This window comes from Schistocerca americana, chromosome 3 (genome assembly GCF_021461395.2).
Source record: "Schistocerca americana isolate TAMUIC-IGC-003095 chromosome 3, iqSchAmer2.1, whole genome shotgun sequence".
Lineage (NCBI taxonomy): Eukaryota > Metazoa > Arthropoda > Insecta > Orthoptera > Acrididae > Schistocerca > Schistocerca americana.
This window is the reverse complement of record NC_060121.1, coordinates 987,128,549-987,154,890: the sequence shown is the minus strand read 5'-3', so window position 1 is coordinate 987,154,890 and position 26,342 is coordinate 987,128,549. Positions and strand designations below refer to the sequence as shown.

The following is a 26,342-nucleotide window of genomic DNA, read 5'->3' as shown; positions in this document are numbered from 1 at the left end:
GTGTTCAAAAATGGCTCTGAGCACTATGGGACTTAACATCTATGGTCATCAGTCCCCTAGAACTTAGAACTACTTAAACCTAACTAACCTAAGGACAGCACACAACACACAGTCATCACGAGCCAGAGAAAATCCCTGATCCCGCCGGGAATCGAACCCGGGAACCCGGACGTGGGAAGCGAGAACGCTACCGCACGACCACGAGCTGCGGTCCAAAAGCGTGTTTATCTGTACTTCACCTACGGTGTAAATGTATCAATTGAAAAGAGAAAATACCATTTGGTGCGCCAGAAGGGAATGAGACAACGGCTGAAAAATCTGCGTGGAGACGATCTCCACTTCAAGAAACTGAGTGTTCTAAACCTCTTTTGGGTACCAGATAGCACAAAATGCTGTCATCTTGCTTCAGTCCCAGACACTTAAGAGCCGATTGTACGGAGCAGTTTGTGGTTGTTTGGAAGTTTTCGCACATTCATCTCGTCGAATGCTCGCCAAACAACCCATCAATGTAGCGTTAAAACCGCATGTTATTAAACTTTAATGATGACAGTCAAAACAAGAAGGCATTAAAATAATGCAATAAATTCACCAAAATGATGAGACGTGAAGTTTTGTACGCAAATACTATTGTACTTAGCGTAAGTTCAATAGGCGTTTTTACAGATTATTTTGTTTCAGGAGTTTCTAAAGTTTATTTTCTGTTTCTCCACTTTGTCGATCATTAATCAGTATAATGTTTGCTGGTTATTTTTGTTAATAATGAACAGGAATTGGTCAGGTTTTCTGTTATCAGAAATGGCCATTTTAGAATCTTGCCTCGTCTTGCACAAGTCCATGTGGAGTACTTGGAGTGTTCAATAAAGAGGGGCACTAACTTTCTGAGTATGGAAGCTGTCTATGTCTATCTGAGAAAGCTACACGTCAGCCGCTTCAGACGCCCACACTATCGTTCTTACCGCCCACGCTATTCAGTTGCAGCAGCGAATGGAAGTGACTTCATTTGTCACGACTCTAAAGCTGCGGCATGTGCTGCGTTTCGTGATCAGCGATACGCAATAAAATTTTGTGTTCATCTATGGTCTGTGACGAATTGAAGACAGTTTTTGGTGAGTTTGCAATGTCCCATCGAGCCTGTTTTCGCTGAAACAAGCAGTTTCAAATTGGCGAGGCAGGTTGTGAGTTGTCTGCCACGGTCGTGGCATTGAGAACAGTTGCCACTATTTCGCAGTGACCCGCGTCTCAAATCCATCAGCTTGCGTGCATTCTGGAGATAACTGGAAGCATTCACACTCTTTTAAAGTCTAGAGTGCGCGAAAGCTAGATAGCGCTATTGATTAGTGTGGATCAAAGGAGAAATGTGTTGAGGTACGCTGCTGCTGTGAACAGTGTGCGAATAAGGTCATCGTCTTGGAATCATCATCTGATCACTGTTACTGCAGTGTAAGTCAAATGGACATGGGATGGACATCTGGTCATGCTAATAGATGATAGGTAGGGGAATGAGATGGACATTTAATTGGGCAAATAGATGGTAGATGGGCCAAAGTAATCCTTTTTTTTTAATTCCAAGAGATCAGAAAAGAGTGGTTGGTGTCAATAAAAAAAACATGTAGGAACGACATGGATGCGCTTAGAGCTAAACACCGTAATGTTAGGAGAAGTTTGCAGCAGGCACACATCCAGCAGTGAATGTCGGATCGCTGATCTAATGACTAACATTTACGTGTAAGAGCTGTCAATAGTGTTGGATATTAGGAAATTTTACCCTAACCAGAGTCCAACTAGCAGTTTGTAACACTGAAATGTGCCATGTTTACAAGAAGTTTCCCGTTTTTTAAGTCGCACAGCTTTTATGCAGCAGGTCATCAGGATTATTGTTTGTGATCCAGTTACTGGCAGACATTTTGCGAAACCGATATTTCACGCCTGACTGTCGAGTATTGTAATGAGGAAGTAAACCGTACACCACAATTCTCGGAAAAAGTGTGTGGGAGAATTGCTTACTTGTGAATGACGTCTCGTACAAAACGGTCACGAGACGTGGTGGTGGAATATCTTTAACTTTTTCTTACGCTCATGACGGCTGTGATAGGCAGGGAAGTCCAGTTATGTCGAAGCCGTCCTATACTACACGAAAATGTTTGCTTATTCAGCGCGAGACTGACAGGTGAAGAAGCAACTCCGCCTCGAACGGAAGGGAACACGTCGCTCTACTTGCAAAAAGCTTCTCTCTCAAGTTCCACCGGCCATTCTTCAAGCGGAATTCCGAGGCCATTTGACTGCCTACCACGTACCTCTCCCGCAGGGGCTGTGACGACTGGACGAAAGAAACGGAGGCCTTAGAGGTGAAATACAATCGTTTTTGTCGCAGTTCGTCAGTCTGCAGGTTAAGGCTAGGAGTGAGCTGTACCGGTAGCACACGAGGCTCCCGCAACAGCACAGACAACAGCTGTCGTCTAATTATCGCGTACATATTTGGACTTTTCCGCCGCTGACGGCGTTCGTTCGTCGCAACTTGCGCCGCTGCACGCTTCGAACCCATTCTGTGAGATGCTGTGAAATGTATCCTTCTCTCTATCGCATCAAATGCATGTTACATTCCAGTACATAAAAAAAACTCGAAAGGGTCGACGTACAAATGATATCAGACAATTTCTCTACAATGAAGAAAAAATTAATTTTTACCTACTTCAGTTTGGCTCGCTGATTTAGTCGATGGCATTGCCACTGTTATCAGTTAACAATGGATTTCCAAATAAATGTTCCGAGTTATTTGTTAACAGTATCGTGTTCAGTACTTATTATTATGTTACTCAAAACAAATGAGCAGTATTCCTGCGGTAGCTGACAAATTTTGTTTACATCAAAATACATTCGTTGTGAAATGTTAAACTAAATGAATGAAACCTATTTCGCATACATTTTCGTGGTTTTCCATTTCTTTGCTTGTTTTTGGTAATTGTTTTATTCAGCTCAATCAGGTTAGAGTCTTTAGGAACATTTTGCGTCAGATCAGAAACTATACATAACTTTAGAAAATTTGGCCCCTTAAGTTTTTCCTGTTTTTACTTCACTGTCGCCTAGTGAAATATACATAAACATTTGAGTAACTACTATGACGAAGTTCATAATTAAAAATGAATCATATTCGGGATGATAGTAATAATAATAATAATAATAATAATGAAGCAACTTTAGGTTGTAACAGCAAGGAAATATCTTGATGATTGATTGTTTAATCCCATATAACCTGGGATCTTTGAGAGCTTTAATGATTCTCTTGGCACGCCCGGCAAACAGATTATCAGCTTCAGATAGAAGGATGAAAGTCACATAATCGAATTTCAGAAGAGAAGACATTTCTCTTGTCGAACGTCAGAGCAGCGCCTAGAAAAGTATTGATAAATCAGGCGGAAATAAAACAGACAGAGGACTTTGAATACCCATCGTAGTTCATTCAGCTTAGAACAAGCAAATAAAAAAAAACCAGAGTCTTTAGTCGAGGAGTTGTTACATGAAGTAATTAATATGAAAAATCAGGCAGAACAATTAGGAAACAAAGAAAAAATGTTCTGGGAACGATCTTCGGCTCGGTGGACTGAAGGGAAAGGAAAAGACTACAGAGGAAAACAAAATCAGTCTTACGCGAAGTCACGATCTCACATGACAGCAAAAGACGAAGAAAAGGACAGGCGAGAAGGGGATCACTAAATGGTCGAAAGCTCACAGAAGGCGAATACGAGAATGTTGGGCGAAGCTTGGAGCTCAAGGAGGAAAACGATTTTGAATACGTGGTAACCCAGATCGCCTGATTTGAGGTGGCAATAACAGCTTTAAACATAAACATAAACAATAACAACAATACTTAATAACAATATCAGTTACAAGAAACATATTAATAATATGAATAACTTCAAAAGGCAGCTTTACCCGCGCCACTATTTCCTTACTGTGCATAATTCAGACGGTTCATCACTGCCTGCATTACAGGAGCGATGAGTGTAAATATCCATTTGGTCGTACTAATTATTTCCCAAAACCCAATTCAGGTGAGTGGTCTACGGTCCCTAAGTCCATTCATGTACAGCCGAATGAGTTTGCCAACCTTTTCTCCAATCAAGTCCAGCTGAGTCAGTGAAATACCCCATGTGATCTGAAATCCGAAGTTGTTTCAACCACTAAATTGATCAAAGCAGATTGAGAACATACAAAACAATTTCTCGTGTCTTTCAGAGATTGGGATTTTGGAACGATGTTGTAGGTCTCACGAACTGTGTACCACTGGGTACGCACGTGATTGGCTAACAAAAACGGAAAGAAAATGTGTTCAATTTTCAGTATTTTCTTGGCATTTTCCAGATTTAGAAACGCCTGGAAATCGGTACACTTATTTTCCTGTCATTGCCAATGGAGGTACTTGAATAATGCATCAAGCGAACTGATACTCATGCGTTGCCTGCAGCCGTTGAAATGGAGCGCGATTCTCGCATTTGTTCTAGTTTTATTGCGTTGCACGATAGTAGTGAAACTGTATTTCGCTGCAACTCTAATCCGTGGTAGGATATCTACAAATTTACGATTTTGATTACCTAATTTCAGAGGAACAGTGTTTGTAAGTACGTTTTATAACCAAGATGCGCAGTCAGGAACGTGTTTTCGTTACGCCTACTTGTTATTCCGGCGGTTAATTGCTGCCGCCGCCTAACCAGAACAGAGCGGCCGTGTAAGGCTGGGCTGTATACAGCGGCTACAGCAAGCGACGCCTTTTTATTCAGGTTCACTAACAGTGGAGGCTAACGAAGGTGATGGCTTTTTACAAGCTGAATTCCTACACACCGTGCTTTATTACCGTAGTAGTATATGTAGTGTAATTAGCTGGAAGCACGTGAGTTCTATTCAATTAGATGTATGCGAAAAACGTTCAAGTATTTTTTAGACAACGGATATACACTCATGGTCATAAATTAAGGATAATGCTGATACATGGTGAAATAACGCTGTGGTGGGCGGTTTGCAGGTTTAAATCACCTCGGGGTATGACCATGCGGTGCATTTGACCTGCGGTCGTCGCACGGTGGCGTTGGCAGCAGTCCACATACGCAGAGGTGTGTTGGTGCATGTCAGAGTACGGTGCAGCGAGTAGGTTGCAGGCGTTTTCAGACGTGCTAATGGTGAGTGTGTTTTGAAAAATGGCTCAAAGAACACATATTGGTTACGTTATGAGGGGTAGAACACTAGGGCGACTGGAGGCTGGTCAAACACAGCAGGTCGTAGCACGGGCCCTCCGTGTGCCGCAAAGTGTGATCTCAAGAGTATGGCAACGATTGCAGCAGACAGGAAACGTGTCCAGGCGCTACAGTACGGGACGTCCATAGTGTACAACACCACAAGAAGACCGATATCTGACCATCAGTGCCCGTATACGGCCACGGAGTACTGCAGGTAGCCTTGCTCGGGACCTTACCGCAGCCACTGGAACAGTTGTCTCCAGACACACAGTCTACAGACGACTGAACAGGCATGGTTTATTCGGCCCCTGGAGACCTGCAAGGTGCATTCCACTGACCCCTGATCACAGGAGAGCCCGTAAAGCCTGGTGTCAAGAACACAGGACATGGTCATTGGAACAGTGGTCCCAGGTTATGTTCACAGACGAGTCCAGGTATAGTCTGAACAGTGATTGTCTCTGGGTTTTCATCTCGCGTGAATCAGGAACCAGATAGAAACCCCTAAATGTTCTTGAAAGGGACCTGTATGGCGGTCGTGGTCGATGGTGTGGGGTGGGATTATGATTGGTGCACGTACAACCCTACATGTCTTTGACAGAGGAACTGTAACAGGTCAGGTGTATCGGGACGTCATTTTGCACCAGCATGTCCCCCTTTTCAGGGGTGCAGTGGGTCCCACATTCCTCCTGATGGATGATAACGCACAGCCCCACCGAGCTGACATCGTGGAGGAGTACCTTGAAACAGAAGATATCAGGCGAATGGAGTGGCCTGCCTGTTCTCCAGACCTCCATCGAGCACGTCTGGGATGCTCTCTGACGACGTATCGCTGCACGTCTTCAAACCCCTACGACACTTCAGGAGCACCGACAGGCACTGGTGCAAGAATGGGAGGCTATACCCCAGCTCTGCTCGACCACCTGATCCAGAGTATGCCAACCCGTTTTGTGGCCTGTGTATGTGTGCATGGTGACCATATCCCATATTGATGTCGGGGTACATGCGCAGAGAACAGTGGCGTTTTGCAGCACATGTGTTTCGGGACGGTTTTCTCAACTTATCACCAATACCGTGGACTTACAGATCTGTGTCGTGCGTGTTCCCTATGTGCCTTGTAGTTACCACGTTGTGTGGCACCACATTCTGCAATTATCCTTAATTTATGAGCGTGAGTGTAGAAATATGAAGAATAGGATCAACTCTGGATGGGTTCTTAAGCACCTCGGGCACTTTTGATCACCCTTTCGCTTTCCTACTAGAGGAACTGTAGGCTTCGCTGAGAGGATCGACGCTGAATTTCACGAAACACTTGACTTGTCGTACCTTGTACACGCAGTGGCCTAATTGGCGTAATTAGGAGGGGAGAAATGTTTAGCAGGGCGGATCTGTAAACAGGAGTAACCGGAATCAGCTCAGTCATCGGAGATCCTAATGTAACACTGTCGTAATGGATGAGTGGCATCAGGTCGCTACCAGCGACTTGGTTACCGTCTTTCTCCTGCTTAGTCGGCCGGTACGTACCCATCGAAGTACGCCTTGGAATAAATAGATAGTTAGGTTCGCTTTCCCTCGCGACAAACTAACTAGTGTGCTGGTGTTGAAAAGCGTATGAATGCCTGCGGATATCTGCCGTCGACCAACAACACTAACTAGAACAGTGTACCAAACGCTGGTGTTGCCATTTAGTAATGTCACTTATCCAACAAAGCTAGTACTATGTTACCAATTACCTCAAAACTGACGGTATTTTTAATAGAATGAAACGAGCGAACAGCTCCTATCGGATCTGAAAGTGTAGCTCTGTAATGAATTGACTACCGTTGTATAAACAGAGAAGTCAGTAATAAAAGTCCAAACATGACCAAATGGTGTATGTCCAGACTGTCTGTGTTGCAAGGGGAGACGCGGCGTAGCTATGAATGTGGAGATGAGTGGCTTTCAGATATTACTGCCGTTCATAGTTTCGGCGGTTGGTTAATTCCGTCGTACTCCATCAGAGCTCTCTCTCTCTCTCTGTCCTCGTTCAGACAGCGTCACTAGACGTTTCACCACTGCCGTGTTGTGGTGAGTCGGCAGCCAGGCATTCTTGACGGAAAAGCTGCCGTGCTTTCCCCCAAAAACGTTCCTACCACTCAGTGAAGAACGAGTCAATTGGTAGCGTCTCTCCGCAGCGCACCTATGTTTGTTAAAGCATAGGGCCATTCTTCTTGATCACATAATAAGCTGAACAATACCGTAACACTTTCTGTGCTGAACCCTCTTTCCCACAGTCCCAGGCAATACTGACACGTGTAATTGTCCTGTTAATATACACCTTGAACGCTTCGTTCCCTGGCGAGGAACTCCGAGCCCACTGAAGGTTCGGAAGGAGCTCAATGCGGAGTAAGATGGCGCATGGTAAGGCACTGGGCTCGCATTAATTAGGAACGGAATCCAAATCCCCAATTGATCATCCAGATTGAAGTTTCTCGTGGTGTCTACACCCAAACAGGGCACAAGATAAAGCGGATGGTGGAGGGCGGGATTTCCACGTTCGGCAAGTAGTTGGAATACACCCAAGTGAGAAAGGGAGAGCGAGCAGGGGTGAGGCGGGCAGTAATCAGTGGGAACGAAAAGTGGACCGCTAAAAATAATTAGTCAGAATCTGCTGATTCTTCTCCATAGAGAAGGAGCAAAGACGACTTGGGAATACTGAAGGAGATAATTTTGAAAAATATGAAGTAATGTGTGTTAGTGCTTAGCTCTGCCAGTGGATTACGAGATCCTACAAATGATTGTTTGTACTAGGTAGTAAGTTAACAAATGGTTCAAATGGCTCTGAGCACTGTGGGACTTAACTTCTGAGGTCATCAGTCCCCTAGAACGTAGAACTACTTAAAACTAACTGAGCTAAAGACATCTCACACATATCCATGCCCGAGGCAGGATTCGAACCTGCGGACGTATCGGTCGTGCCGTTCCAGACTGAAGCGCCTAGAACTGCTCGGTCACACCGGCCGGCAGTAAGTTAACATGCCGATAGTTTTTTTGTGTTAGTAGTAGTAGGCAAACCCGCCCAACATTTAGACATGCCTTGTAAGGGACGATGAAAGGAATCTCTAACGCTGAAGACCGAGTCCAGAGCTGCAGAAGGGTCGGCTGTGACGTCAGCGCCGCAGCTTGCTAGTGTGCACACACATCGCGTGATCCCTGTCATATAGTCTACAAACCGTGCTTCAATCAGAACTCGCACTGTTGCGAAAAGTAATAGGGGAACAGCTGCAGTGCATTACTCCGTACGTATTTTTCTCCTATGAACTCTGTTCCAGTAGTGACAGAATGCTGGCGTGTGACACTGAGAACTCTGGGTTGCTGCGACTGAGTCTACTTACAACTTACAAGTAACGATAATCGGACTACGAGGTGTGCAAGAAAAGTAATGAGACTGACAACATTCCGAGCGATCTGGGAACGCTGTGTTGTTCTACTTGTGTACACCGGTGTGTCCACCCCGTCCAGCTGCTCAGTCCGGGTTTCAGCTCCGCACAGCAATCACGTGATTTTTGAGGACACCGTCAGTCAAGTTGAATTTTTTGGCGTGTGCTATGAAAATGGAACAGTAGAATTTAGAGCAACGTTACGCAATTAAGTTTTGTGTTAAAGTTGGGGAGTTCGCGAGTGTGGCCTCTGAAAAGTTGAAAGAGACCTGTGGAGATTACTCCTTATCAAGAGGACAAGTCATTCGCTGGCACAGATAATTTATCGAAGGCCTAGAACAGTTGAACATGAACCTCGCTTTGGGAAACGTTCAACTTTAAAAACCGACTAAAACGTCGAACGTGTGAGATCAGACGGACGGTTAACAATAAGGATGATGGGCGACCTCTTAAACACTTTCACAGTACACGAAATTTTGGCCGAAGTTTTGTGCGAAAATGGTGTCGAAAAATCTCACAACTGAGCAGAAGGACAGTCGAAGAAACGTGTGCGTTGATCTTCTACATCTACGTCTCCGTAGATACTACGCAAGCCAACGTATGGTGCGTGGCGGAGGGTACCCTGTACCACTACTAGTGATTTTCTTTCGTCTTCCACTCGCAAATAGAGCGAGAGCGAAACGATTGTCTATACGATTTCGTATGAGCCCTAATTTTTCATATCTTATGTTCGTGGTCCTTACGCGCAGTGTATGTTGACGGGAGTAGAGTAGTTCTGCAATCAGCTTCAAATGCCGGTACTCTTAAGTCTTCTCAGTAGTATTTCTCGAAAAGAGGACTGTCAATGGCCACGATTGGTTCAGTAGTGTGATCAACACGTAGTGAATCCTGGATTTTTGACCACGATCCTGAGACAAAGCCGCAAAGCGAGGAGAGGCTCACTGAGACCTGTCCTCGAACGAAGAAAGATCGAATGAGCAAATCAAAACAATGCTAATTTGCTTTGTTTGACAATGGGGGTATCGTGCTTAAAGAATTTGTTCCGCCAGAAGAAACTGTCAACCAAGTGGTTTACAAACATGTCCTCGAAACGCTCAGGCAAAGAGTGAATCGTGTGAGAGCGGACATTGCAGACAAGCGACTGCTGCACCATACCAATGCCCCGTCTCACTCGGCAACGTGACGGAATTTTTGACCTCAACATGCATTCTTGTTGTTCCACAGCCCCACTGCCCACCTGCTCTGAGTCCTTGTGACATTTTTCTTTTTCCAAAGTTGAAGTTCGCCTTAAAAGGACACCATTTTGGTTGGATGGCTAGTTTGGCGAGAAAAGGGACCAAACTGCGAGGTCATTAGCCCGTTTTTCCACATTCAAACAGGCCTCGGGTTAAAAACAGTTCCAAAAGGAGTCAGGGAAAGTAAAAGGGTTAAACTAACTTCAAACTACACTGAAAGACAAACCGAAAGAAGCTAACAAAAGGGGGTAAACGTATACTAGAAAGAAAAGTAGTGCAAGTTATTAAAGTAATATAGCAGATGGGCTGGACTGGCTGATAGTGCGGAAGAGTTATAATGGAGAGAAGGCGCAGGCCTAGAGGAGAAGGCCAGACGCCTACCTTACATTTCGTGATAAAAAAACCATTACGTACAAACATAAAAGAACATCAGGGGCCACGCGGTATTAGCCGAGCAGTCTAGGGCGCTGCAGTCACGGACTGTGCGGCTGGTCCCGGCGGAGGTTCGAGCCCTCCCTCGGGCATGGGTGTATGTGTGTGTGTTTGTCCTTAGGATAATTTAGGTTAAGTAGTGTGTAAGCTTAGGGACTAATGACCTTAGCAGTTGAGTCCTATAAGATTTCACACACATTTCAACATTTTTTTTTAACGTCAGGGGTTGAGGCATTGTCTCTCAATAGCGTTGACAGTGTGGCGGAAAGGCTAAAAGTCCGCCGCAGAGCGGCTAAAATCGGGCAGTCGAACAAGGTGTGGACGACAGTTATGTGGGAACCCCAGCGGGTCCTCGCTATGGAGGAGGTGACCATGAGTTAGCCAAGTACGGCCGATGCGGAGCCGACGAACGACAACGGAGCCCCTGCGAGTGGTGACCGTGGATGGCCGCCACAGATTGGTTGTCTCCTTCTTAACACGTAGTTTATTTGGTGTGCTGAGAGTGCACCATCCAGTATCCCACATCCGGAAAACCGATCGGAGATTAGTCTCCGGCAGACCGATCTCCAGACTTGGTTTACCGGTAGCCGTTTTGGCCAGCCTGTCAGCAAATTCTTTGTCCGGGATCGCGACATGTCCTGGGGTCCAAATGAAGGACACATACAGTGACTCCTGGATAGTCATTACCAAAGGATACCGAGGGAAGCACTGGTCGAGAGGGTGTAGGCTGCTTAAGGAGTCACTACAGATGACGAAGGAGTGACTGCGCAGGAGCGGATACGCTCAAGAGCGCCAGAGGTGGCTACCAATTCTGCAGTGAAAACACTGCAGCCATCTGGCAAGGACCACTGTTCAGTCTGGCCAATGTGAGCGCAAGCGAGCCATTTTGGTAGTCTGGAGAACATACGAAAGAATGTGACCGACATGTTAAACGCAGTGCCAGGTGAATCCTTTCAGCGCTGCTACCACTACTGAGGACAACGACTGCGGCAGTGTATAGTTGTCTGAGGGAAATACTTTGAGGGCAACAATCGTACTGCCTGGTGCTGCGGCTGGTCTCACGGGTGTGTGTGGCACTTGCTGTTAGTGTAGGAGGAGATTAGATTGATACTTGTTCCATAGATCGTGAATACGACACTTCGTAATGATGTGGAACGTGTCAGGTTAATAAAAGATGTCTGTACAAGATATTACATTACACAAAATATTGCATGACACTAATGTTTAAGTTGTTGTTTGTTTTCCCTTAATTTATATCAAAAGATTCAGCCAATGAGTAGAAGGAGTTGTCATTTAGAAATTCTTTTAATTTATTTTTAAATGTTAGTTGGCTATCTTTTAGGCTTTTGATGCTGTTTGGTAGGTGACAAAAGACTTTTGTGGCAGCATAATTTACCCCTTTCTGTGCCAAAGTCAGATTTAACCCTGCATAGTGAAGATCATCCTTTCTCCTGGTGTTATAGCTATGCACACTGCTGTTACTTTTGAACTGGGTTGGGCACACAGTTTTAATCTGCCAGGAAGTTTCAAATTTCATAAGTGAATATATATACTGTGAGGTTACTGTGAGGATCCCTAGATCCTTAAATAGATGTCTGCAGGACGACCGTGGGTGGGCTCCAGCAATTATTCTGATTACACGTTTTTGAGCAATGAATACTTTTCTACCCAACGATGAATTACCCCAGAATATGATGCCATACGTGAATGTGAATGAAAATAGGCATAGTAAGCTAATTTACTGAGATTCTTATCACCAAGATTTGCAATAACCCTAATAGCATACGTAGCTGAACTCAGACGTTTCAGCAGACCATCAATGTGTTGCTTCCAGTTTAACCTCTCATCAATGGACACGCTTAAAAATTTTGAAAATTCTACCTTAGCTACAGACTTCTGTTCAAAGTCTATATTTATTACTGTAGTTGTGCCATTTACTGTACGGAACTGTATATACAGGGTTATTACAAATGATTGAAGCGATTTCAGAGCTCTACAGTAACTTTATTATTTGAGATATTTTCACAATGCTTTGCACATACATACAAAAACTCAAAAAGTTTTTTAAAGCATTCATAAATGTTCGATATGTGCCCCTTTAGTGATTCGGCAGACATCAAGCCGATAATCAAGTTCCTCCCACACTCGGTGCAGCATGTCCCCATCAATGAGTTCGAAAGCATCGTTGATGCGAGCTCGCAGTTCTGGCACGTTTCTTGGTAGAGGAGGTTTAAACACTGAATCTTTCACATAACCCCACAGAAAGAAATCGCATGGAGTTAAGTCGGGAGAGCGTGGAGGCCATGACATGAATTGCTGATCATGATCTCCACCACGACCGATCCATCGGTTTTCCAATCTCCTGTTTAAGAAATGCCGAACATCATGATGGAAGTGCGGTGGAGCACCATCCTGTTGAAAGATGAAGTCGCCGCTGTCGGTCTCCAGTTGTGGCATGAGCCAATTTTCCAGCATTTCCAGATACACGTGTCCTGTAACGTTTTTTTCGCAGAAGAAAAAGGGGCCGTAAACTTTAAACCGTGAGATTGCACAAAACACGTTAACTTTTGGTGAATCGCGAATTTGCTGCACGAATGCGTGAGGATTCTCTACCGCCCAGATTCGCACATTGTGTCTGTTCACTTCACCATTAAGAAAAAATGTTGCTTCATCACTGAAATCAAGTTTCGCACTGAACGCATCCTCTTCCACGAGCTGTTGGAACCGCGCCGAAAATTCAAAGCGTTTGACTTTGTCATCGGGTGTGAGGGCTTGTAGCAATTGTAAACGGTAAGGCTTCTGCTTTAGCCTTTCCCGTAAGATTTTCCAAGCCGTCGGGTGTGGTACGTTTAGCTCCCTGCTTGCTTTATTCGTCGACTTCCGCGGGCTACGCGTGAAACTTGCCCGCACGCGTTCAACCGTTTCTTCGCTCACTGCAGGCCGACCAGTTGATTTCCCCTTACAGAGGCATCCAGAAGCTTTCAACTGCGCATACCATCGCCGAATGGGGTCAGCAGTTGGTGGATCTTTGTTGAACTTCGTCCTGAAGTGTCGTTGCACTGTTATGACTGACTGATGTGAGTGCATTTCAAGCACGACATACGCTTTCTCGGCTCCTGTCGCCATTTGTCTGACTGCGCTCTCGAGCGCTCTGGCGGCAGAAACCTGAAGTGCGGCTTCAGCCGAACAAAACTTTATGAGTTTTTCTACGTATCTGTAGTGTGTCGTGACAATATGTCAATGAATGGAGCTACAGTGAATTTATGAAATCGCTTCAATCATTTGTAATAGCCCTGTACTGTGTTTTATGAAAATTTAAAGAAAGTCTGTTTGCTGAGAACCACTAAATAATTTTGTGAGAAACATCATTTACAATTACATCACAGAGTTCTCGGTTTTTGGATGTTATTACTATACTTGCATCATCAGCAAAAACAACTAACTTTGCATCTTCATCAATGTGCAATGGTAAGTCATTAATGCACAGGGTGATTCAAAAAGAATACCACAACTTTAGGAATTTAAAACTCTGCAACGACAAAAGGCAGAGCTAAGCACTATCTGTCGGCGAATTAAGGGAGCTATAAAGTTTCATTTAGTTGTACATTTGTTCGCTTGAGGCGCTGTTGACTAGGCGTCAGCGTCAGTTGATGCTAAGATGGCGACCGCTCAACAGAAAGCTTTCGACACTAACGGGAAAGTCAACCGTCACAATGTCTGTATATGGAGCACTGAGAATCCGCGGGAAACAACTCAGTATGAACGTGACTCGCCTAAGGTGAACGTTTTCTGCGCCATTTCAGCCAATAAAGTTTTTGGTCCCTTTTTCTTCGAAGGTGCTACTGTAACTGGACTACAGTATCTGCAGATGTTAGAGAATTGGCTGTTCCCTCAGCTCGAACAAGAAGCACAACAATTCATATTTCAGCAGGATGGAGCGCCACCACATTGGCACTTATCTGTCCGTAACTACCTGAACGTCAACTACCCGAGGCGATGGATCGGCCGCCAGGCAGCCCGTGACAGAGCACTTCATCACTGGCCTCCAAGAAGCCCTGATCTTACCCCCTGCGATTTTTTCTTATGGGGGTATGTTAAGGATATGGTGTTTCGGCCACCTCTCCCAGCCACCATTGATGATTTGAAACGAGAAATAACAGCAGCTATCCAAACTGTTTCGCCTGATATGCTACAGAGAGTGTGGAACGAGTTGGAGTATCGGGTTGATATTGCTCGTGTGTCTGGAGGGGGCCATATTGAACATCTCTGAACTTGTTTTTGAGTGAAAAAAAACCTTTTTAAATACTCTTTGTAATGATGTATAACAGAAGGTTATATTATGTTTCTTTCATTAAATACACATTTTTAAAGTTGTGGTATTCTTTTTGAATCACCGTGTATATCAAGAACAGTAAAGGACCTAAGACGGAACCCTGTGGGACCCCGTACTCGATAGCCCCCCCCCCCCCCCCCCGCCAGTTTGAGGAATGAGCTACTCACGCGCCCAGCACGTTGTAGAGCTCCAGCGTGAAGTGGTAGTAGCAGATGCGCGGCGGCTCGTCCTCGCGGCAGGCGCGCGCGCACTCGTCGGGGGCCGACAGCGACGGGTTGCGCCGCAGCTCGCTGAGCGCGCGGCTGCCGAAGTCGATGGTGCGCAGGCCGGCGGCGGCCCCGGGCCCGCGCGCCGGGTGCGTCTGCACCAGGCCGTGGCTGGCCGTGAAGTAGTTGGTGCCCGCCGTCTCGAAGACGGTGTCGGGCAGCCGCCAGGAGGGCTCCGCCGTCTGGTCCACCACGACCGCCGCGCGGGGTTCTGCCGAGGCACACACACAGGCATCAGTAAGCGCGCTCTAGGGGCACTCAGAACAGGGGTTAATAGTACAGGGTGACAATTACTGAAGTGTGTGAGATACAATGGAGAGCCAAAGGAACCAGTACACGTGCCTATTATCGTGTAGGGCATCCGCGGGCACACGGAAGTGCCCCAGCGCGACGTGGCGTGCACTCGACTAATGTCTGAAGTAGTGCTGGAGCCAACTGATACCATGCATCCTGTAGGGCTGTCCATAAATCTGTAAGAGCACGTTGCAAGGCAGCCCAGATAGACTCAATAATGTTCGTGTCTGGCGAGTTTGGTGGCCAGCGGAATTGTTTAAACTCGGAATAGTCTTTCTGGAACCACACTGTAGCCATTCTGGACGTGTAGGGCGCCGCATTGTCCTGCTGGAATCACCCAAGTCTGTTGGAATACACAGTGGACATGAGTGGATGCAGGTGATCATACGGGATGCTTACGTACGTCTCACCTGTCAGAGTCCTATGTACACGTATCAGGGGTCCCGTGTCACTCCAACTGCACACGCCCCATACCATTTCAGAGCCTCCACTAGCTTCAACAGTCCCCTCCTGACATGCAGAGTCCATGGTCTGACGAGATTGTCTACATAACCATGTACATCCATCCCCATCCACTACTGTATCTGGCGTTCAAAACGCATATGCGAGATTTACATATTCTCTCGCTCGTTGCCCGCAAACTACTAGTCCTACAGAAAAAAATGAACAGGGTCTTTTTGTAGGAAATTTAAAATGCTTAAATTTTGTACTGCGATATGTTTTCGCTAGACGCCGTAGTTTTCGAGTTATTCAAGAGAAATGTACAAAAGTGACCTTCAAACGCACCCAACACTTCGCCCCTACCTGTCGAGATTTCATGGCACTCCTTCCGACCACTGTACAAAAATTTGTGACTGCACAAATTAATTCCCACATTCGACCTTTCCTGCTCTTCATTGACCGGCCTTACTACGCCAATGGCTTAGTAGAGCGCTTACAAATAGTAAAATTGACGTTTATGTAAATTTTTCCTAAAAATTTGTGAATTTCAATAGTATGAAATAAACAATTGCGTCGTTGTATTCGTCAAGCCTTCTGACTACGAAAATACTGTGCTTGTAAGCGTTAAGTTTGGTTCGAATTGTCAACGTAAGTATTTTTAGCGTAATGTTAACAAAAGGCGTTCTTCTTTCACACAAAGGCAAGGATCTGTGGCACCACAAAACTATGTTTAGTCAAATACAGTACTGTCCAAACCAATATTAGACTTCATAACCTTTTTACTTGTAATGATTGGCTTATTGGTTAAAGAACGCAGCCTTTTGTTACAGATTTATCCAAAACACAGCAGAAACTCTAATTTTTACACAACCTTGACGTGGCCTTCACCTCTTGTGAAGAATGTTGAGCCGCGCAATAAACCGACAGGGGCGTTCGTACCAGCTGGGAAGCTGGACAACAGGTCCAAGAAAGGGAACGGCAAACCTGTTCCAGCAGAACGCTGTCTAGAAAGCGTTGACGCGGTGTCTTGCACGCAATTGTAGAGCCGCCGGACGTTTGAGGAGGAAAAAACCAGCTCCATAAATTGGATTAAGTGGCAACGAGAGGCGGCTGCTAACCATCTGTAGTCCGGCGCAAAAGTCGCCTCAAGTGCCATCGACGAGCGGACTTGATAATCCAATTGCCAGTGCTGTATGTTCTCAAATGTCAATTCCGTTCGGTTCAAGATTCCTAGAATCGAGTCTCATGATACAAAGCCAGGCCGTGACACCGTAACCACCAGATGACATCCAGGACAGTCACGAGGCACAGAATGGAGAGCGGTCGGATTGATAAAGACTTGATGTGCAACTATACTGCCGTAGATATTTGGAGTTACTCCAGTTTCAATTGATCTTACAGCTGTTAGCAGGCACGTGGCGAAGAACCAATTGAGCGATCAAAAGGGCTGAGTGCATATCCAGATCCTCAGGACAAAATACGGAGCATTAACGTGGGAGGCAGCTAAGCTAAGATCCTGGTCATGATCTACCAGGCTCGGCCGGACATTTGCAACCGTACGACCTGTAACACTCCCTTCAAGGAATGTCCCTTCCGCTCGAAAATAAGAACCGTGTCTCGGTGATCACGGTGTATACGAATGGCCGCATAAACACACCGACTGGCAAACCTCTTCCACAGAGGACTTTTGCCGAAGAAGTTGGACTGGTAACATGACGGGATTTTGTTTTCCTGTAGCTGAAAATATTTGACTAAATTTTTTGGATTGTATGTAGAATTCTGAGTTATCAAGTTTGTAACCTACCTCTCGTGTTATTCCGGCTGTACATAAAAGCTTTCGGGTCTGACAGTGGCATCGTAATTGTGTTAAATAAGACAAAGGACTTGAACGATCAGTTGAACGGAATGGATAGTATACTGAAAAGATTTTATAAGCTGGTCATTAATAAAAGTAAACAAGGGTTATGGAGTGTAATCGAATTGAGTGCGGTTATGCGGAGGGAATTGGACTAGAAAGTGAGACACGGAAAATGGTAGACGAATTTTCATATTTGGGCAGCAAAATAATTTGAAAGATTTGTACACCAAATGAAATGCTAGTAAATCACAGTTAGTTTGGTATATTAACATTTGGTGTTCTTTGAATGCAAATATAATGAAAATTTTCACTTTTTTCGGAAAGTCGTCACTTTAAATATCTTTGCATACTCAACACGTGACCGATACACAGTCGCTGATTTCCAGAGGTTGCGTTGTTAAGAAAAGCGCGGGCGCCTTAGTGGGTAACAAGCGAGTCGAGTCGAATCGCTGCCTTGCGCAGTAGCAGTTGTGGAATCGTGGAGAGAGGGTATCGTTGTATCATGGCGGAATGATCAGCTTGGGTAGCATACGTGCGACACAAAGATTGCTATTTGAGATATTCCGTGTGCGTAACTTTTGGATGAAGGATGATTTTTAAGTTGACAGGATAAAGAAACAGCACTTCAGAAAAAGGTAACTTATTTTGTTAGCGGCAAGCACGAGTTCAGTAGCTACTGCTGTGCAAAGATTTTATTGTGCCCAGAAATATCTACGTGTTTGTAATCAGGGAGAACTATCAACTACGTGTTCAGTATTCTAATTATCATTTAGATTAGTTAAATAGTAATGTATTACGAATTCAAGAAAACAAATTTTTGTAATAGAAATATTTTGTAGAAGCAGACATTATCGAGCATGACGATGCGGAGAGAGAGAATGCTGGTTATTCGTATTAGATGGAGTTCACTTTTGGGTCATTAAAAGCATTTCAAAGTACTTCGTTTTGTCATTTATAGATATTTCATAAAGAATATCCTCAATGTTCAAAGAAATATGTTGGGTAAAATTTGCATTGTCAAGACTTTTGCGTGAACAATAGTTAATAATTTTGAAAGAGAATCAAGAACTAATTTCCTGAAACATCAGCTTGAAAGTAAAAAGAATAAGAAGGCAAATTGGCACGCAGTTATTTATTTCAGATCATTATTTGCGGTGCAGGGAGAGCAGAGAGAAGTTATCCGTTGCAGGATAAGAATTTATTGTAGAGCCTGAAGGAACGGAACGTTGGAAGAGATTTCGCTATTGCAGCCGGTCGCGGTAAATTTCAATCCACGATCTTTCAGTTGGACACCTGCCAGTCACTTGGAGATGACTGCCAGGTGTCCAGTTGAAATATCGTGAAGTTTACGACGACTGACTGCAATCTCGAAACATCTTCGAACATTCAGTTCACCAGGAAAATTTTAAATTTCATTCTAAAGAAACGTTTTTGGCAGAATATTAGATTTCAGTTAGTGAAATTTCATGTAAATTCAACACTCGCGTTTTTGTTATTGGGCACATTTAAATTATTTAACAATTCTGAGTATTCTTGTGAATCATTCTTTTGTGGAATCTAATGTACAGAGAGATACATTTTACATTACTATAATCATATCCCCAAAAAGTGATTTGCATAAATAAGTTCATGTTCAGAAGTAGGGTCACTACACCGATTGTAGATCTGAATCTGTAATCGGAATTTAGTAATCGGACGGTTCTCAGATTTTCAAGCAACTTACGGGGATTCAGCCAGGTAATATTAACAACGACCGCCGATATTTCGGCGGGAACACACCCCGCCATTTTCAAGGCAAACTGCAACGGACAGGTCGCTGTTAGTACAAATATCACCTGGCTTAATTTCCGTAAGTTGTTTGAAAATTGTGTACGCCAGGAGACAGTCAGTTGTCTGATTGTTATCGAGGAATTCAGTTACACGCAGTTTCTCCGTAAGACGCCCAGCTATAGAAGTAACTTTAAAACCGACTAGTAGAAGTAAAGAAGATAGCAAAAAAAGCGTTCCTGAAAAAGAGGAGTTTGCTAATAGTGAATATAAATTTAAGCGCCAGGAAATCTTTTCTGTAGATATTTGATTGATGGTGAACGGAACCGAGGGACCGCTACGGTCGCAGGTTCGAATCCTGCCTCGGGCATGGATGTATGTGATATCCTTAGGTTAGTTAGGTTTAAGTAGTTCTAAGTTCTAGGCGACTGATGACCTCAGATGTTAAGTCGCGTAGTGCTCAGAGCCATTTGATGGTGAACGATGACTCTAAACGAGAAGAGAACAGAGGCTTTTCAAATGCAATGTTACGGAAGGATGGTGAAGGTTAGAAGAGAGTTGGGTTGTTTTGAAAATCAGCCTTATGCAAACACAATTTATTTTCGTATTTAGCCAGACATGTTTCGACACCTATGTGTCATCTTCTGTGGGTCATTTTTATATTTCTGTGAAATGCAGTATCAAATTTATGATAATTTATCTATTGTAAGACTAAGAATTATAATATGTGGATTTTACTTTGTTCCATGTAGACGTTCACCTGAAGATTACATCGGTAAATGAACTGCATTATTATTCATCTGTTTTTTAGTCGTTTTTTTTGACAGCATGTCATCTGCAAACTAGCCATGCTGCATCTGCAAAATGCACGTATTATAATTCTTAGGCCTACAGTAGATAAATTATTATAAATTTGATATTGCATTTTACAGAAATAAAAAAATGACCAACAGAAGATGACACATAGGTGTCGAAACATGTCTGGCTAAATACAAAAATAAATTGTGTTTGGATAAAGCTGATTTTGGAAACAGCTCAACTTTTAAATCGCAAACACGGAAAAACGTGAAGAGGAGCTTCAAACCTTAGTAAAACGAGTTCGAAGCGAGGTTGGTATGAGTGTTGGGTGCAGTAGTAAACGCGGGTACGCGCAGACTTGCAGAAGTTGATTACCATAGATATCTGCATCAAACTAGCCTTTAGAATGATGAGTGCAACGACGTAGACGAGACAGATATTTCGTACACGTTGTGACAAATTCGCCGGCCGCGGTGGTCTAGTGGTTCTAGGCGCGCAGTCCGGAACCGCGGGACTGATACGGTCGCAGGTTCGAATCCTGCCTCGGGCATGGATGTGTGTGATGTCCTTAGGTTAGTTAGGTTTAAGTAGTTCTAAGTTCTAGGGGACTGCTGATCTCAGATGTCAAGTCCCATAGTGCTCAGAGCCATTTGAACCATTTTTTTGCGACAAGTTCTTCGAGAGTAAACTAGCAATTTCGGAACGCGGAATTCCTTGTGTAAAGCAGTATAGTTTGGAGTCACTGGAAGTTTGTAAAAGTAGTTTTGTCCGCGCCGTGTGCAACGATCCGGCTGTCCGCGGGTGTAATTATCGCTGCACAGGGGCTCCCGTGAAAGGGACGGCTCGCGTGCCGGAGGTGTACACGCTGGGTGCGAGATGTTGTCCGGGCTGACTTTCGCCGCGTGATTTACGGCTGACAGAAGGGAGCAGGCACGGAAGAGGGGCGGCAAGTGGGCCAGCGGCCGGGCGGTCGCGTGCCTCGCCCGCCTGCACTGCACCCGTTCTGCCACCCGGCGTCCCTCTGACTGCGCCAGGGGTGGCGAGTACTGTAGCTGTGCGAACGGAGCGCGCAGTTCCACGCAAACCGGTCTGCACTCGTCTACGGCGCTACCTAAGAACGCCACATGCGTAGCCCTCGCTGCAGCCACACCGCTAGTGCAGGGTTCTGCGTGCAGCCGGCGCACGCGGCGCCTTGCTTGTCCAGTGTTTCTGCTTCGGCGCTTAGGCACTGACAGCACGGGTTCCGCTGTATAAGGCGCTGCAACTTGCTGGCGTGTCGCCTGGCGCTGGCGCCAGGACCTGAAGCTGCCGGCACCGACTCACTGACCACGCTAACAGTAGAGATGCACGATGTTTGCCGCTACCATCTGGTTGCCGTGTTGCGCACGCGCAGAGGGCACTTTTCTCTTACCGTGCTCCTCGCCCCTCTGGTAGCGGACAGCTCGTGGCGCGACCCTAGTCGTACCGAGGTGCCCGATCGTTCGCAGCTACACTACTGGCCATTAAAATCGCAACACCACGACGATGTGCTACAGACGCGAAATTTAACCGACAGGAAGAAGATGCTGTGATATGCAAATGATTAGCTTTTCAGAGCATTCACACAAGCTTGGCGCCGGTGGCGACATCTACAACGTGCTGACATGAGGAAAGTTTCCAACCGGATTTCTCATACACAAACAGCAGTTGACCGGCGTTGCCTGGTGAAATGTTGTGATGCCGCGTATAAGGAGGAGAAATGCGTACCATCACGTTTCCGACTTTGATAAAGGTCGGATTGCAGCCTATCGCGATTGCGGTTTATCGTATCGCGACATTGCTGCTCGCGTTGGTCGAGATCCAATGACTGTTAGCAGAATATGGAATCGGTGGGTTCAGGAGGGTAATAAGAAACACCGTGCTCGATCCCAACGGCCTCGTATCACTAACAGTCGAGATGACAGGCATCTTATCCGCATGGCTGTAACGGATCGTGCAGCCACGTCTCGATCCCTGAGTCAACAGATGGGCACGTTTGCAAGACAACAACCATCTACACGAACAGTTCGACGACGTTTGCAGCAGCACGGACTATCAGCTCGGAGACCATGGCTGCGGTTACCCTTGACGATGCATCACACACAGGAGCGCCTGCGATGGTGTGCTCAACGACAGAACCTGGGTGCACGAGTGGCAAAACGTCATTTTTTCGGATGAATCCAGATTTTGTTTACAGCATCATGCTGGTCGCATCCGTGTTTGGCGACATCGCGGTGAACGCACATTGGAAGCGTGTATTCGTCATCGCCATACTGGCATATCACCCGGCGCATTGACGGCACCTTGAACAGTGGACGTTACATTTCAGATGCCTCTACCCTCCATTCGATCCCTGCGAAGCCCTACATTTCAGCAGGATAATGCACGACCGCACGTTGCAGGTCCTGTACGGGCCTTTCTGGATACAGAAAATGTTCGAGTGCTGCCCTGGCCAGCACATTCTCCAAATCTGTCATCAACTGAAAACGTTTGCTCAATGGTGGCCGAGCAACTGGCTCGTCACAATACGCCAGTCACTGGTCTTGATGAACTGTGGTATCGTGTTGAAGCTGTATGGGCTGCTGTACCTGTACATGCCATCTAAGCTCCGTTTCACTCAATGCCCAGGCGTATCAGGGCCGTTATTACGGCCAGAGGTGGTTGTTCTGGGTACTGATTTCTCAGGATCTATGCACCCAAATTGCGTGAAAATGTAATCACATGTTAGTTGTAGTACAATATATTTCTCCAATGAATACCCGTCTATCATCTGCATTTCTTCTTGGTGTAGCAATTTTAATGGCCAGCAGTGTATTTACAGAGGTTGGAGTAGTAATGACTCATTTTGAAACGTGGACTCTCGCAATTTTGAAGTAACATTCCTCTCGATGTGCAACACCTTTCTTGTAGCGTACACACCGTAGTTTCTAGGCACCTCGGTTACATTCTCATACAATTCGCTTTGAGCTAAACAGAGCGTGGCTTTTAGGAGAAAAGTGGACCATTACGTAATACGGGGAGTAGCTCACAACTGGGTCACCTCAACAGGTCATTATTCATAATGTTGAGAATGGCTGTGATGTGGGGTATAAGTGGGTTACGGTCAAGTGGGGTGTGTCTCAGGGATCAGTGTTGGGACCACACCTGTTCCTTATTTATATAAATGATATGCCCTCTAGTATTACGGGTAACTCTAAAATATTTCTGTTTGCTGATGACACTAGCTAGTAATCGATGTTGTGTGCAACTTTGGCTCTGTTTCAAATAGTGCAGTTCATGACCTAAGTTCATGGCTTGCAGAAAATAAACTAACCCTAAGTCACAGTAAGACTCAGTTTTTACAGTTTGTAACGCACAATTCAACAAACCTTACGTTTTAATTTCACAGAATGGGCATATGATTGGCGAAACTCAACAGTTCAAATTCCTAGGTGTCGTGGAAAGCCCACGTTCAGGATTTTGTTCGAAGACTTAATGCCGCCATTTTTACTTTTCGAACGGTATCTGAAGTGATTGAACGTTCGACACGAAAATTGGTCTACTTTGCTTATTTCCACTGGCTTATGTTGTATGGTATTATATTTTGGGGTAACTCTTCCCATTCTGAAAGGATATTTTTGGCTCAGAAACGGGCGTCTCGTGCAACAAGTCGTGTAAGTTCACGAACCTCTTGGCGATCCTTCTTCACGAGTCCGGGTATTTTGACAATATATGTATATTGCTTACTGTCGTTTCTTGTTAACAATATCATCTTATTCCCAAGAATAAGCAGCTTTTACTCGGTTAATGCTCGGCAGAAATCAAACATGCATTTGGATCGGACTTCCTTAACTCTAGTGCAGTATTGTGTGCAGTATACAACTGCATGTGTTTTCGATAAACTGCCACTCGAATTCAAAAATCTCAGCAGGAATCGATGCGCTTTCAAATCGAAACTGAAGAGTTTCCTCGTGGGTCACTCTTTCTATTCTGTCGAGGATTTCCGTGAAAAATTAAGCTGATTCTTGTTCGTATTGTCGCTTGCATTTACTTCAACTTACGATTTGCCTTTTTTTGGGTGCATAAACATTTTATTTTTATCTATTATTACTTTTATGTTGTAATTTCATGTACTGGCACATTCCATTACCTTGGATCTTAGCTCCTCAATTTGGTCCTATGGAATGTGACGGTCGGCCGGTGTGGCCGAGCGGTTCTAGGCGCTTCAGTCAGGAACCGCGCGACCGCTACGGTCGCAGGTTCGAATCCTGCCTCGGGCATGGATGTGTGTGATGTCCTTAGGTTAGTTAGGTTTAAGTACTTCTAAGTTCTAGGAGACTGATGATCTCAGATGTTAAGTCCCATAGTGCTCAGAGCTATTTGAACCATTTTTGGAATGTGACGTATAAATAAAAAAAACTGTCTTTTAATCTTATATTATCACTTCCTTTAACTGCTCTTCAGAGACTGTGTAACGCATAACTTCTAAGCATGTTTGTCAATTCAACCAAATGACAACATAAATTCAAATATAACCATTTCATTTTGGACGATGTATTTAGTATTTGGGGAAAAAGGTAACTGTTGGTGCACGGATTGGTGTGTTTGTCAAGGTCGATATATTTATGGGAGAAGTTCAAGTGGATAATACAGACAATACCGAGAGAAAAGAGATCATTAGCAATTTGAAAAAGTGAGATAAGGTTTAGAGACACCACCTTAAAGCAGCGTAGTAGAGGAAATGCTGGGCTACGATAACAGTCATGATTTTGACAGAGGACTGTGTCGATGCAAGAAAAAATAAGAGATAAAGAATGAAGAATGTTCTCTCCACTAAGGAACTATTTATCCAGTCGTGTTGGTGCGCGGCTGTTTTTCTATCTCAAACAGCGTCATCAACTCAGTGACAGATTACGAGATTTAGGGAAACGCAGGAAACTTAAGCCTGAATAACCGGAGACAGGTGTAAATGTCAGTGGTGCATCTCAACCACTGCACCATCTCTACTGCCACTGCTGTTCGAACCCGCTACTTGGACGAGCATGTATTACCGATATGAGCTAGGGAAGAGGGAAAATTAATGTGTACCTCTCATTCAAGGTATGCGGGCAGGTATCAGAAACAAGTAACGGGATGTGAGATACAAGTGCCCATTGTCTGCTGGCGATCTGGTTTTAAGGTCGAATGTCCTAAAACAAGCGAAGACCGTGAAATGGTGAGGTGAGAGAGAATGTGGCAAGCAGTTTCTTTTTTTTTTATTTGTGAGAAGAGAATGGTCTAGAGGAACAAGGGCCGCAGCTGGGCGTCGCGAGCTGCTGAAGGTCGCTGGAGACGCGAGTGCCTGGCGGAGGGGGCCTGCGACGTGGGCGGGGCAAAAAGCCCGGCCGCGCGGCACCAGGCGGCGGCGGCGGCGGCGGCGCAACCCCTCCCCGCCCCCCGTCACGGGCGCTGCTTCCGCGTGCCGCTTTTTCGCCGCCGCGCGATATTTGGCCAGCGGAGCGTGCAGCCGGCCACGGGAAATTCGAGAGTGCTCCCGTGAGGCGGCATTCGCCCGCCCGTGCCGTGGTACTAACTGGCCCGCATCCACTCTGCTCGCCGCCTAGGTCCGGGAAAACGTTTTCACCCGACGGTGTCAGAAATTTTTGCGGCGCACGTCGCTCTAGGGACGGCGGTTACCGCTCAAACAACCGGTTTTCGGTTAATTCAGTTTTTTTTTCACGTCTGTTTAACCTGAGTGTTAAAACCGCTCAAAATACCAGTTTCTGAAATAGACTATTTTCGGTTTTTATTCCTACTGTTTCCTGTAATAAACGCAGAAATCGGAGAAAGATTGAAAAACAATTTTACTCTCTCAGTTTCAAGAGGCTTAGAATCAAAATAGCCCATGTTCACGAAATTGAAAGAACGGTTCTGGCGTTGACTTTCCTTCAGCGTTACCACGAAAATGGCAGGAATTTCCGAACAGCTTCGTGGCTGGGAACGAGACATGCTTGCGTTACGTCAGCTCCGAAACTAAGTAACAGTCCAAGCTGTGGATACTCACTTATACTCCCAAAAATTCCAAATCATTTAAGCAGACTCTGTCAGATCGCAAAATTATGTTAACAGTTTTTTTGTGATGGCAGAGGAATTTTGACAAGAGGTTTCATGAGAGTAATGGTTGAGAATACTGGGACAGCACAGGTCCGTAGTGACACTCGCATGAAACTAGAGATACGACAAGAAGCATGCAACCATATTATAGAAGTGGAGAATTACTGCAGAAAAGCTTAACAGG

General features: G+C 45.2%; 1 protein-coding gene across 1 annotated transcript in view; it reads right to left on the bottom strand.

Annotated features, from left to right (window-relative positions):
• LOC124605434 (laccase-4) overlaps window positions 1–26,342 on the bottom strand; it is a 205,223-nt gene that overhangs the window by 56,490 nt on the left and 122,391 nt on the right. The window contains exon 2 of the mRNA XM_047137100.1: window positions 14,812–15,121. Coding sequence (XP_046993056.1) covers window positions 14,812–15,121 — 310 coding nt within the window. The remainder of the gene's footprint in view (window positions 1–14,811; window positions 15,122–26,342) is intronic.